Source organism: Sebastes fasciatus, chromosome 22 (genome assembly GCF_043250625.1).
Source record: "Sebastes fasciatus isolate fSebFas1 chromosome 22, fSebFas1.pri, whole genome shotgun sequence".
Classification (NCBI taxonomy): Eukaryota; Metazoa; Chordata; class Actinopteri; order Perciformes; family Sebastidae; genus Sebastes; species Sebastes fasciatus.
In genome coordinates, this window is record NC_133816.1 from 15247338 (window position 1) to 15262275 (window position 14938).

The window sequence follows — 14938 nt, forward strand, 5'->3', positions numbered from 1 at the left end:
ATTGGTGAACCCTGGTCAGGTCAATCCATTTAGACCCAGCATGTAAAGGATTGAGAGCAGCAGTGCTGATGGCCGTTGGGCCTTTTGTTGTGGCACAAGAGGACACAAGAACCCAGCTGGACAGAGCATATGGACCAATAGTTTCAATCAATGCTAGGTCAAAGATGATCACAGCTAGTTTTATGCTGTAATCGGACTGTGGCAATGCGATTGACCGTGCTCTGCAGGGACTTGTAGCAGTAGCACTCTGGATGGAATATGCTTTGTCAGAGATAGAGTGGATGGAGTAACATTGCAAAAGTAGAACTTGGAGGACATCATCAGCATTCATGTCTTGTCAATGTAAAGACAGCAGCAATAACCAAAGTCCTGACATCTGGTTTCTTCCCAAAGACTCAGAGAAGACAACCAGTCCAACCAGTAAGACATCAGGAACTGACGAGAATCAGACAACTAATTCTGCCATTAAAATGTACATTAATTAACATGCTACTGTATGTCTAACTACCCATCTGAGAGGAACTGGAGTTTTGTTGTGCATGTTGAACCTTGCAAGCAGAACTGGAGAAAGAAAAATTAAGACACAGACTAGGTTTTATGACCCCCATTACCTTAATTATGATCTACACGGCATTCCTTTGTGTTGCTCTCACAATCACATAAACAGAGACGTGTCCAAATTGTGAATAAAGACTAAATGAAACTGACATTTAATGCAAATTAACATGTATTTTAATTTATATGTGATGCTAAGCTAAAGCATATTCTAAAAACAGGACGTTTGTTGATATGTACTCGCTTGTGACAAGAGGCAAATTCAAATTATTAGATTGCCGTTGTTGTCAAACACAACAAGGCTCTGGAGAGACTGAAGCATACGAAAGGACGCCATGAGACCAGATATGTGAACCAATGTCGCAACCAATGATGCCAAGAAATGGTTTCCTACTGAAGCTTTAAGGAAAACGTAATGAAGCACTTCGCTGCTAAAGAGCATTTAATTTCTCTCAGGAGTTGGTGGAGGCCAAAACAGAGCTAAAAGGAGAGGTGTTCACTACCCTTGGACACACCTCATTATGTGCCTCCTACAACCTGTTTCAACCAGAAATATACAGCTTGTTTCAGAAATTAAATGGCAATAAATGACATTTCTTCTTGACTTTGAGGTCTGTTACCATGTGTTTTTTTTTTAACTCTTAGTCAGTAAGTAAGACTGAACTATTGTCTTCTTTGTGTATTCTTTTGTACTCTGAGACAAACACACTGATACCGCTGATACAGGGAGTGCTGATAAGATGCGAGAGAGAGACGGAGAGAGAACAGCATCTGATGTGTCACAACAAAGAAAATCTCGCTCTATGACCTGGTGCCTGCTGCCTCACATACATTATGTCTGTCTCATATTGGGGAAAAAAAGACTCCCAGAGAAACGGCATAAACTGCAGTTGTGCGTTCTTACATCTGTATACTTTTGAGTAAAGTCCAATACTAAACCTTTCTCTAAGACTCGTGATGATATAAATGATTCTTTCCTATTAAAAATCCGTTGTTTCCTGACTCTCTGAGTGAGAAGCATGCCACGCCACCTTTCTCCATGACGCTTCAAATAAACTATGTATACTCCGAAGTAGAACACTGTTTCCATATCACCGTGTGGGTGGACCGAACCTCTGTAGTGGAACCAAAAAGTCGATAACCCTCCAGCAAGTATTAGTGCTAGCTTCTGTGGTCTAACCTCGCCTCCAACTGTCCTCGTTTTCACAGATGCACCATACGCTCCAGTCTCCTTATCAGCCCGTGCACAGTTCCCAAATCAGAGTCTGGGCAGAGGATAAAGGAAAGACTACTTTCTCAGATGACATGGGTGCAGGGATAGAGGGAGGAAGAGGAAACAACAGGGAAATGGTTCTCATGTGGCGATGCTATGGTTTACCCCTCGTAGCTTTCAGCACTGGAAAACAGGCGTTTGCGTGTCAAACTGTATTGAAAGGCAATTTTGCATGTTTTTATTTTTGTTTCAAGAGGAAGGAAAACCTACATTTTTTTTTCCTGATGCCCCACAGCTCAACTCTGCTCGTCATCAGTATGGGAGCCATATACACTAGAGACTACCTTTCTATTTCCAAGTGTTTCCACACAGCCAATTTCTCAAAACGTGAATGGACCAACACTTGGTAAAAAACCCCCAAAGGCTGAGAGCAAAGTGCTCCCCCAAAGTATGTCTGTAAACCTACTGAATTATTGACGATTAAATCACACAAGAAGGAGCTGGGGTGGACACATCGTGGCTATCACATCTTAAGTGTCAGCAACTCTAAAATGGCACTTAAATGGGGAGAGTATCGTGAATGAAAAAATACTCCAAAATGTAAGAGAACTTTCTGAAAGAATTGGTAAATTAATTGTCCAACAAGGACATTGACATTAGTGGAACTTTACACAAAATGTACAATTCGGCTATGTAGACTATCTTGGTTTTGGGGTCACAGTTCAGTATGTTTTCGGTACAGCAGGAAAAAAAATAAATAATAATATTACTGAATAGGCTTTATATTTTTTCCCAGTTAATTTAAAAATGCAAACATTCAACAGTGGTTCATTGGCATTAGCACAAGGGAGAGGCTTCAGTTGGTTGCAATCTGCAACCTCAACACTAGAGACCGCCACATCCTGCTCCTTTAAGGTCATTTTCCATTAGCAGAGTGGCTTCTATTAATGTTGAACTGCATCATTTTTTACATAATTACTTCCATGGTCCTCTTTTCTATGATAACACTGGACAAGAAAGGCAAATTTGCTTCAGAGAAAATGATCCAGTTACCAATATATTTTTTAGCATGGGACACAAATGACAGTGAGAAAAGAGATCATAGAGCAGACAGCTATTTCACCGTCAATCACACAAAAGAATAGGATAGTCTATCTGGAATTACAAAAAATTGCTCATCATAGGGTTATATCATCTGAGCATAATGTGACCACATCTGAATATATCTTGCCGCATCTTTCTCTTTGAAGCTCTTTGAACTGCCAATCACTGAAGTGCTGACAGTAAATCTGCAGCATCATTCAGTCTATTACTCTTTTTTTCCCCCTTGTTCTTTCCTTTTTGAAACCTTTTTAGTCATGTCTGTGTTTACTAATCACTTTCCTCTCACTTTGTTCTTTCAGGCTTTGTTGTTTTCTGCCTTTCTTCTTTTCGATAGGTGACTGAAGGCATTTTTAAAATGACTGTGAATTTGTTTTTGTGGCAGTCCGAAGAGTTATGGCACTGATTTGGTTAGATTTCGCCCAGAAATTGTCGTTTACTGTAAGGCTGTATTGGAATAGTTATTGCGGTAAAAATTTATTTTTTTACAGTGGTGAAACTTAATCTAAATCCACAAATCACAGGGTGTTTACAGTATAATGCACATTAGTTTGAAGACACATCAAGAAATATTTCTTTCAACAGGGCCACTGTCTGATATCTGAATTTTCAACAAATGGGGAAAATGCTCCAGTTCAATTCAAACAGCGCGCTAGACCTCTTTTCATGGAGCACGTCCCCGTTCATCAAAATCAGTTCTTAAGTTCTGACATCAGGCAGAAGGTCATCAGCAGTACTCCCTGAGGAGATGCGATGTTGACTATAGTGGCCGAGGACAGAACACTAGCTCAGAAAGGTGGTTTGCCTTTGAGGCCCTCCGAGCTTGACGGCACTTCTGATGCCTTGCTGCTTAGAGAATTGCTGAGGTAGAGATTTTATGGGCCACAGATGAGTAGTGCTGCAGTGACGCTATGTTCAGGAGGTGAATAAAAGGAGTGCATGTCTTTAAAAAATTACATCTCGAAGGGGATCGGCTTTGGATAAGCCGTTAATGGACCAAGAATTGTCTTAATCCTCAAAATACACTGGACACTGAGATGATTCCACACAAACACATTCCTCTACTTGTTTTCCACTCATTGTTGCTAGATGCTTCCAGCTGCATTGCCAACACTGAGGCAAAAGTCAAGAATGTTAGTCTTTTTCAGTAGGCACAACACAAAGTGGTTGATTTGTAGTCGCTGATACCTCGTTAATTTCTTCTAAGCTAAAAGTCACTATCACAGGTTGTTATTTGAACTATCGATTGGTTGCCGGACATCTAGAGGACGTCGAGACATCAGGGAGAGAGAAGAGGGAGAGAGTAGGAAGAAGAAGGAAACAAAAGCAAAAAAAGTCGCCCTGCTGCATCATCCATCTTGCCAACTACCTCATTTACCGTTCATTATTAATTGTGTAAGCTGAAAATCATCTGTCCACCCTTCATTACCTCCATTCAGTTATGCATATTGAGTCTTGCAGTGTGTATACCCTTAGCAGTCAATCATTTATAAAGAACCTGGTTACGTGCTTTTGTGTATTTGAAGTATTATGCGACCCTACGCCGAGTTAAAAGAACTCGGTAGCGACCTTCAGATTACGAGACTTATTTATTAATTTTGCGATCAAATTTCCCTCTAGGAGGATGGTGCCCCCCGTAAATAACTTAATCTTAAAATCTGTTATTCAAAGTTTAACTTTCATTTTTAATAGCAAGTAGGGTGACGACATACAATGAGGAGCTATCGTATAGATAACTCTTTATTTCATCTTAACCAATCAGCATTCTGTTTGGAGGGTGTAATATGTAGGCTACACACACCCCAATAGATCAGACCTCTCTGCGTTGTACACATTACATTCCCTCTAGATTATTTTTGTGAACTCCAACCGTTTAAATTCAAACTGCGCCTATATGCTGACGATGTCATTTTTCAGTCGAACAAATCCTCCGAATCAAATGACAAAATGTGTGGTTAGTCCATGCACTCTAGAACACATATAATCTGATCTGACACCCCTATCAACAGGACCACATTGTTTGTCTGTGCCTTCCAAATCCCTGTTGAAAAATAAATGAGATTTAGGATATGTTAATGCTATACGGTTATGGTTTAGGTTTAGTGAACGTCGTGGTCACGCCTTAAAATGAACACCATTTGGATGCAAATGGCTGTCTCCTGTGTTATAGTCACTATGTGTTGATCCAACCATCCATCCATCCATCTAGACAGAGAGAGGGCAGTTTCTTTCAGTCACCATTGAGAGGAGCTTCTATGTTAAAAGCTACTGATTTGGTTAGTGTCATCGATGATTCAGTACAGATTTGTGTAAGATGTGTTATAGGATTAGATCTCTGCCTCTATTCTATGATGGCTAGTAAAGATCTGATAGATAAGTACCACTAGAAAGGAAGCTTTTGATTCTAAAATCCCTTTCAGCATACACTTGAATCTTCATTTAGCCAACACGCTGAGCACTCCACAACAAGGAAACAAGACTTGTGCAAACACTTGCCCATGCAGCTGACAGCCCTCTCTATACACAAGCGTTAAAGAAAATTGCTGAGGGAGAGTGCACCGAGCTTCCAGTCTCAAAGTTTATTAACGACTCCCACTGGCGTTGAAATGTGTCAAGGGTCCTCGGGAGCCCTCTCCTGCAAAGCTCTCAATGAAGTGAGAGAAAGAGACGGTGACATTGTCTACCGTCTGAAGACTCACCTCTCTCTCTAATTGCCTCAAGTCCTATTGATTACCCGAGGCCCCTCACACCTTTCCTGTGTGATCCCTTCACTGTGTGTGTAATCCCCTCACAGAGCTTAAAGACCTTCCTGTTTGCTGTTTTCTGATGTGATTAGCAGTATTGATCAAAACGTGTGTGTGTGTGTTTGTACGTGCGTAGGGGCAAGTAATGAATGTAATCGCTCATAATTTGGATGCTGAAAAGAATGAAGTAAACACATGGTAGCATACTGATATTTAGTTTAGAGCAATCAAAGTGTTGATGATCTACTACTCTCACAACAACACACACCGATTCCAGCAAGAAGCACCAAACCTGAGCTTACCATCAGAACTCTCCTGCCAGGCCTGGAGGTGTGTTTAAGCAGCAGCAGCTTGATCCCCAGCTCATATTACCAGACATCCTGCCGTCACAACACACACACACACACACAGCCAGTCTCTCTCTTTCTGTCCCTAAGGAAAATGAAGATGACACCATTTCCATGCAATTAAATGCTCTGATGCTGTCTGGCCCCTCTACTATCCTGTATGTGTGTGAGCATGTGTGTGTGTGAAGAAGATGAAATGGCAGATCCAGCACAGACATTTGGAGTTGTGACTGGAGTGAGAGAAAAGTGACTCCATCAAATCTCCCTCTATCTCTTCATCGATTGGAAGAAACCCCTGGACCCCGGCGATAACGCCTGCCAATTAGACGGGCCACCACAGTTGGCAGTCCGTTTCGGTTTAAGGTCACCGTACTGTACCTCTGGGCTCTCACTTAAGCTGTTCTGATGCCCGTTTTTTTTTTCAAATTACCTGGTGTTCAGAAGATGCCTGTGGATTTAATAACTGGTAGGAGTGGTGCAAAGGTGGTGGCCAAAGGGTGTTTGCAAATGTGTAATACCAAAAGAGTGCAAAAACACTAAAAGATTGGGAAAAATGCAGTTCAAGATTAGCGACATCTAGCGGCACTACATGCGCTAATCGTTCGGCTGTAACAAAAATAAAAGCCATAATATATTCCAGCCAAAGACAGGATGCATTTGAAGCATTTGCATGAATATCATTTACCATGATTAATCCTACCAACTGTCATCCCCGCAGACCCCTAAGGTCAACTTTTTGTCATATGTCACAGGTACTTTATTCCATCATTCCAAATGGTAGTCCGTTAACCAATGGCTGAGAGTCACGGTGACAACGTCCACTTCTTATATACAGTCTATATGGTTCTAGCAAAGCTGAAAGAAAGTGCGTGGACATCAGGGTGGTGGATGGGTGTGAAGCAGGTCAGTTCAAGAGGAGCAAATCAGCAGTACATTTCAGTGAGCTCATGGACACAACGCCATCATTTAAAACGTCTATGCATCCTCCTACCTTTTTTTTGTTGGTTGGGCAGATGTAGAAGCTGGTCACTACGATTGTTGTCCCTGGCACCAGGTTGAGTTTGGTGTAGGTTGTACCGTAGTCAGTAGACCTGAAAGCAGGCAGACAAAAACAAGAAGCAGTTAGTCAGCAAACTTTTAAGACCATTTTTGTGGTAATATTCGTTTTGCTATGGTTTCACATGATATCAATAGCAAAAGGCTGAATGGTTATGATTTAAAGAAAAGGACCTCTAAAAGTCCTTACTGTTGTTTATATTGATGTTCATTCGATTTTATAACTTTTCCCCGTTCCATTTCAACAAACTCTTCTCATCCTGCATATTAAAACAACAGCATGCTCCATGAAAAACCTTTGTGTTGGCAGAAGGAGATTAAATCTGCAAAATGCCGGGGAGAGGGCAGCCTGCTTATTCTCTCAAACTGCCCTGAAGGCATTATATCAGCTCTCTGTTCACCATATTGCCACTTTGCGGTCCGAGGTCTGAGCCATGGTGACAAATCAAAAACGGCTGGACGACCTGTCATTGCAACAACGATGGAAAAACAGCCTCGGGCTGGCGATGAAGTACTGGCCAATCCCCAAATCTGGCATCTTTAAGAGCAGGTAGGGACTGCTGTGTGTGTGTTTGAGATTGATAGCTAGCTGCTGGATTGTTTCTCCCATATACGGCTCAGTCCCACCCACCAAGCAGAGTGAAGGTGATAGTTAGTGACGGGTTTTGAAAAATGGGTTTTCAGGTGACAGGTGACCACTTATGGATGTTAATTTCTTAAATTCCTGCCAGGAATATACAGTACAGAGTAGTGTTGTCACAATACGTATGGTTTTTCTTTGGTTCCTTTTCCCTGATGATGGGCCTTGAGGCTAAATGGTTGTGGAAGATTGTGTATGAATGTGACATTTATATATGTTCGGAAATTTGAATGTTTTTAGTGTAACACAAATATGATGTTGTATACAAGTATGTATGCGATAAATTTAATGTACTTGATATCAGACCCCAAGAAGACTAGCTGGTGCCATTGGTATCAGCTAATGGGGATCCTTTTTAAATAAAATAAATAAATAAATACTAGTATTTCTAACTTTGAGACAATACCTCCAAAAATATCAATATTCGATACCATTAACGACACCACAGGGAACAATTTACACAACATTGAGGGTGTAAAATCTAATTTTTTAGAGAGAAAAGAGAGCAGAAAGCGCAGCTGGTTCCTGTGTATTGATACCGTGCAGAATGAGCATTGAAATCATTTCAAATATGCATCGATACCTCGATATTTTTGACAATACAGAGGACGAACCACTCCATGAAACATTCTGCCTCAACCACATAATGCAAGCAAGGCCGATTAAGGCAGCAAATATTGATTATGACAGATTAGGAAACTGAATTTAACCGAGGAGTAAAAAGAGGTTAAAGAGTGCAAATGTAACATCTACTGTATTTGCATTTTTCTTTTTTGTAGTGTGCAGCTTTTGACAGTTTTCCCGGGGATCATTTGGAAAGCAATCCAAAGCACACGGGAAAGGAGATGCTGCAGCATTTAGCCGAGGGGTTGAGGGGTTCAACAGGAGGGAGCCTGGAAGAAGAGGTCTTGATGAAAGAGAATGATGAGCTAGCACGTCAGCCTGGTTAAGGATGAGAGGATTTACTCCTTTGCGCTGTGGGACATCAAACCACTGACAGACATACACACACACACACACACACACACAATGAGACACATACACACACACCGAAGACCCTGCCAAGCTATTCAGCAATCGGCTCTCCCAGAGTGCTCTGATACAGCTGGAGAAAATGGAGTGGCATAGCAGGGGTGAGCTATTTCTCTGCGGTGAGCTGGCAAGTGTTTTCATCTTCCTTTGCTGGCCTGTGTGCCGGTGTTTAACCCGGGATTACTTGGAGGACATGGACAGATCTAGTGATGATGGCCACGTTAGCAGCCAGAGCTCAGTGCTTATCTTAAAAAGCCACTTGTGGATGGAGTGGAGGGGCGGGGGGAATCATCAGGGTGTAAATGCAAAAATCATTCAGTCCTAATGAGTTCGGAGGATGATAAACATTTTTTTATTTTTGGGTGAGGAATCTATTAAATTGTCTTTGTCAAACACATTGTAAGGGAACATAATTCAGCTTTACATTACTTTACATTTGCCATTTTTCAAAGCATAACATGCATATTGTGATTGATTTCCTACAGTCAAGGCAGTGATTGGCTTTGTTTCATACTAGTAAATATATGAAAATCAATTTACAGAGAACTTGGATCTTCTTGTGGGGAAAAGCAAACATCTGAAACACCAACTTTTGTTGGTCTTATGCAACAAACTACCTAATTCAAACTAGTCTTTTAATGTTTGCTTTCCACTGTTTGTCCTCTGGGTTTAAGTGTGTGTGGCATTAATGTAAATGCTCCTTTTTTTGATAGCTCTAGTCTTAATGCTGCATTAATAGTTTGTCTTTGGCCACTTGGTGGCAGAGTAACTCCACAACAAGCTGAAAACAAAACAGCTGACATTAGCGTATGAAGTTATTATGGCAAACTTGGTTTGTTTGTCTCATGACACATCAAGCACACGTTAGCATTAGTGTTTGTGGCCACCTGATGACAGTCACTCTCCTTTTAGCTGTGCTTTTGGCTCTTTAACTGCTAAATACTCCTCTATGTTCACCAGCTGGTTGATAGCCTTAGATTACATTAGATTGACATTATTGTCCACCTCACTGCAATGCACATAACACAGCACACCATTAAAAACATACACAATACACAGTATACAACAGTGCGAATGGCCAAGTAACAGAAAATAAGTTATATAAATAATTCAAGAAAGCACATCTTATAAAATAACAAGTGTTCCCTGATGCCGTCATTCTGTGTTCAACGCCTGTAGGCCGTTGGCATAGGAGTAAGAGACTTCTTGGTTATGCTCCAGCTGGTCCTTGTGACCCCACATAGAGGGCCAGAGGAGAGCAGCTTAACTGAGTGTGGTGGATGTGAGCTATCTGTTTAGCTTCCCTGTGTAGAGCATGGTCAATATATTGCAAAGTTGTTTCTGTGACTTGCCAGTCAACTTCCCTGCAATACTAATAATCTTGGAGAGCTTGTTTTTGCTCTTTGCACTCCAGTTACTGTACCATGTTGTTAAGTTAAATGAAATGCATTTCATGTAGCCTATGTGTTGGTTAATGGCTAAGCTCCTCAGCTTCCTGATTAAAAATAACTGCTAATTGACTCTCTTTAAAAATGCTCGGAGTTCTCATTAAAAGTTAAGGTCTGATCAATAATTGTGCCCGAGTACTTAAAATGTTCTACTTTTCCAACAGGCTGGTTACAGGGAGGATGTTATTGGTTTTACTTGGTTTTGTTTCTAGTTTTGGCTAAAGTAAGCCTCCTCATGTATGGCATTGTCTTTCAGGAGAAGACCAACAAGGGTCATATCATCAGCATATTGGAACAGCTTAATCATCAGCTTAGTCATTTAATTTATGTAATGGAAAACTGCAGTGGTGACCTGAGGTCTTTCCCATTTCCCAAGTGAAACCAGTGACTGCCTATAAGGTAGCAAATTACTCAGAAAACTTTTGCTTTTTGCTCAGCAGTGACAAAAAGTACTGCATATAGAGATGTACCCAAATCTGAATACGTTATTTTGGAAAGCACTAATAATGCGATGGAAACAGATTTTCTTCCACCCCAAGTTGCTTGTTATTATTCAGCTGGAAAAAAAACGCCATGATTGACATGTCAGTTATGTTTCTTCCAATCCATTCATATCATTATCAGAGCCGGTCCAAGGCATGAGCGAACTAAGCGGCTGCTTAGGGCCCCCAAGAGTATTTGAAATGTCCCACAAGAGAGCTAATAAAAGGGTCGGGCGGCATTATGTGCTCACTACGCAAGTGGCATAAGTCCCACAAATTACACCAGGGCCCCACCTCCCCCTCGTCTCAAAGCGGGTGTTAATATTTACAACTTCAATGAGAGGATGTAGCAGAACTATCCTTCACTAAAAGAGAAAAAAAAAAGTGAAACCATGAGAGTGAATTGCAGGAGCAGCAATCAGGCAAACTTGTGTTCTCTCCTCTCCACGTTTGATGTCAGTAAATAAGTTGATGTGTGATCATCTCTTGGTCTGTCTGTGTCTTCCAGGGCTGATCTGTGGCTTTGTGCCCACAGCTGGCAGCAGGCTGAGAGCTGGGAGCTGCGGACTGCACATTGCTCTGACGGCCCATTATTCCAAAACCCCAATAGTTCGAAAAATATCCTACTGGACCGAAAGAGCATTTTTCCAACAGACCGTTATCAGGAAAACAAACTGCCAGTGTTACGAAGGCCCATTACTCCGAAAATACACGCTCTCCTATGGCTGATTATTATGCAGAATGATGTTATCAGACCTATACATCAAAATGAAGCAACCTATAGTCATTGGCTGTATGTGTTAATATTCTCCATAAAATAGATAAGTCAAAGTATTGAAAAAAAAAAAAAAAAAAAAATGTTTTATCTCTATTTCTGTCAATATCCATAGGCTATATCAGTCATATGTTTCATGGAAAATTCAGTTTCTGATTGTTCAATAACCGCTTATGCCATTCAGCATAGATAATGACGTCTCTGTACACCTCTAGTTGCTGTATGTGCATTTTTGCAATAATACAGACTGCTTATTTTACCCACTGATAACACAACGACTGCCAAATATGGTAATGACTCGTACTAGACTGTCCCTTTACTGTAAGAAATACTACAGAGTTTTTGTATAATGTAAAAACAATCTCATTATTTCGCCAACATGCATTGGCCACTGAACAACACAGTCCGTTGGTGAATATGCACATCCACTATAATGCTGTACATGACATTGTTTTGAACACATCAGTGGTAATCTGTGTTTAACACAGAGGTCTCCGAAGCCTTCCCCCTATTACACAGTCATAGCCCTTCATTAGCAGGAGCGTGGCCAGGTTTGAGGTCTGCCTCGTGCCCAGAAACACATCTCAACATCTGGACGCTGACTAGTCACACACCGTGCCCTATCTTTCTGTCCTCGTTACCCCGCACTACCAAGAGTCTGTTACCATGGAGACAGCTTCTTTACATCCATCTGGTGTTAAAGACCAAAGGTGGGGGGGCAATTTTGGGCATATGATGGAAATGAACACGTTCGATGTGACGACGTAAATTATTCAAACAAAACACAAATGATACCAGATAACAGTCACACATCCAGCTGCTGTGGATGAAGCACTCTGGAGGTTGTTAATGCTTTCTTTTTTTGATTTGAGATGACCAAACTTCATGCAAAAATGTCATGAAATTTACGTCATGTCTCACCAAAAGTGGGACACGATGATGACATGATTCAAGTAGAAACGACTGCTGTATCTTTCAAAAACCTTGCATCTATTAGACAAAAGGATTTTGCGGTTACTCATGTGAAAAACATAAAGACGGCAACTGAAAGATGTTGCAGAGCAGGGGGGAGAAGTCAGGAAAGACGTTCCAGCACTAATAAGGCTAATTTGGGGGTTGGGTTGGGGGGTTGCTGTGCCCCAGAGCCTTATATGGCGAGAATAATGATGTTGAGTTAATAGGAGAGCTCATTCAGTACTGCCTGCCGTCCGGACCTTTGGATTAATAGAGTAGTTGGGAGCTATTGTAGATTAATGAGGAATAATTACTTTGAAACAGAGTGGGGATCAGATGAGAGGGGGCGATGGCGGAGCGCATGGGAGGAGGAGAGGGGAGAAGGGTCGGACAAAAAAGTGACTAAACGTGAATCCGTAGCAATCAATCAACACAAACAAATCAACTGTTATTACCCTTCATTTCATACAGCGTACAAAATCGTATTTGGATGTGTCAATGCCAGTCAGTTCAGGAATCCTATACCTCAAACACCATAATCATGACACGGATGGAGAAACATTTGATATGAATACACAAAAGGCTTAAACAAGTCACCACAGACGCACAAGCCATTTGGTAGAGGGCCATGCAGCTGAAATAATAACAGTGGAAGGACATAAACCACTAGAATACTGAGGTATAAACGGAGATCAGAATAAGAAGAAGAGACAGGAAAGGGGGAGAGAAAGGTAGACATGGAAGTGTCTGCGAGAGTGAATGTGACAGAGACAGACACTGCAGGTGAAATTGTATTTTCCTTGATGCGCTTGAGAAAACAGAGAACGCGGAAGCACTTTAGGGCGGCGACATGTGCTGAATCAGATTTAATGTTCTAATATGTCAAGGTTGCTCCGGCACCCTGACGTCTCAGGGAAGACAAATCGAGCGTCAAGGTGACGAGACGGAATACCAAAATATAGAGAAAGGGGGTAATGAGAATGGATATGACAAAACAGGTTTCTAATGAATTGCTTATTAATTCACCTAAAAGGCCTTCAGCATGTTAGCTGGTGATGATTGAAATGTGACAGACAGAAGTGTATCCACCTCACTGTGCATGCATTTCAAGAGGTATCTGCAGTCAAGAACTAAGCCAATACTCTGAAATATAGGTTCAAACAAAGCTAATAGTAGAGCAGAGTGTTTAAAGAAGAGCCAGGGGACATACACAGTAGATGGGTGTGTCCTGACATGCTCAAGGTCTGATTTCTGCAGGGAGCTGAGTGCTGAGGCAGACAGATGCTGTCAGTCTGAGTCAGGCCTGGACAGCCAGACTGTTAAACTTGGCGAGGCTCATCAGTGATTGGCTTACATACAGATGTCTCTGGGAGCCCAACTAGCAGTTGGGAGGGGGGGGGAAGTCGGGAAGGAAGCCAGAGTCCCCCGACAAGACCGAGGATTGAGCCGTATCTGCCTACGGAGAATGTGTCAGAGCTTTCCATCATCGGCGCGGCGTGCTGCACTGCCACAGAGACACACAAGGTTGAGGAAATATGCGATGCATTACAACGCAGCCACTCCGCTGACAAGAGTGATGAAGTATAAGGCAAATCTGGTTCCTTGTGCCAGGGTATCGCTCACTGGGTTTTTTTTCAAGCGGCATCCCAAAAGAATTTGTGCCAATTTTTTTAGCGGGGTTATAGCTTTCCCCGTTTTGAAAGAGCAGGGAATTAGCATGAGATGGAAGCTTTTTGATTTATCGCAACAAAAGGTTTGCCACCGTTAGAATTAAAGCTGATTTACAGTGGTTAAAAGAAAAAGGCGTCGTAACCACCTGACGGATCACGCGGTCGACAATCACATTTAGAATGGTGAAAGTTCAGAAATATAGCTTCACGGCACAGCTCTGTGATGCCGAGACGATGAAACTATGAAATATGATGATGAAAAAAAGAAAAGGGGTGCACTCCCATCTGCTTCACGTCATCAACGCTGACCTATTTCTGGCGTGAATCTTCCTTTACAAAAATGACCATTCTGCTCGACTGCTGTTTCTTTACAGATCAGTGCTCTCTATCTGTTTATTTTCCCTACAGTACTTTTTACAGCGGGGCAATGGTTATGGATGATAAAGCTCAGGGAGTCCCAGGTGCACCCTGGACAAAGACTTTTATGGCCATCTTCTCTGGCGTGATTGTGTCAAGCCTGACTTTATTGACTGCAGATTGGAACGCAGAATGATATAGTATGTCTTCCAGATGTTGCCAACAGAGAAGCTGCAGGAGAGTTGAGAGGCAACTTTGAGAAGAAAAAAACCATTTGAAAATGTCTGTGGGACTTGCTACTATGAGGCCTGCACCATCCTTTCAGGGTGTTTTGTGGCCCCGTGGTGATCCGGCTGTGACAGTCACAAAGTCACACAAAACAGATTTTAACACCCAATCTGTTGTGAATTGCTCCTCAGCTGTGAATGCCTCCAGAAAAAAAAACGGACACTATGCAGAGATCGCAGAGGAAGTGTGAACCTGTGTCGATAGGGAAGCAAAAAGACAAGCGCTGAACTTCTCTTTGCCTCGGGATAACGGGAGCAGAGGTGTCAACCACGCTGG

At 41.9% G+C, this 14938-nt stretch overlaps 1 protein-coding gene across 5 annotated transcripts in view; it reads right to left on the bottom strand.

Moving 5' to 3' along the window:
• sorcs2 (sortilin-related VPS10 domain containing receptor 2) overlaps positions 1 to 14938 on the bottom strand; it is a 223546-nt gene that overhangs the window by 87873 nt on the left and 120735 nt on the right. For all 5 annotated transcript variants that reach the window (XM_074623541.1, XM_074623540.1, XM_074623539.1 and 2 more), the window contains one exon: positions 6952 to 7051. Coding sequence is in view for 3 of the 5 variants with exons in the window: in XM_074623539.1 (XP_074479640.1) it covers positions 6952 to 7051 (100 nt within the window). In the remaining 2 variants the exon portion in view is untranslated. The remainder of the gene's footprint in view (positions 1 to 6951; positions 7052 to 14938) is intronic.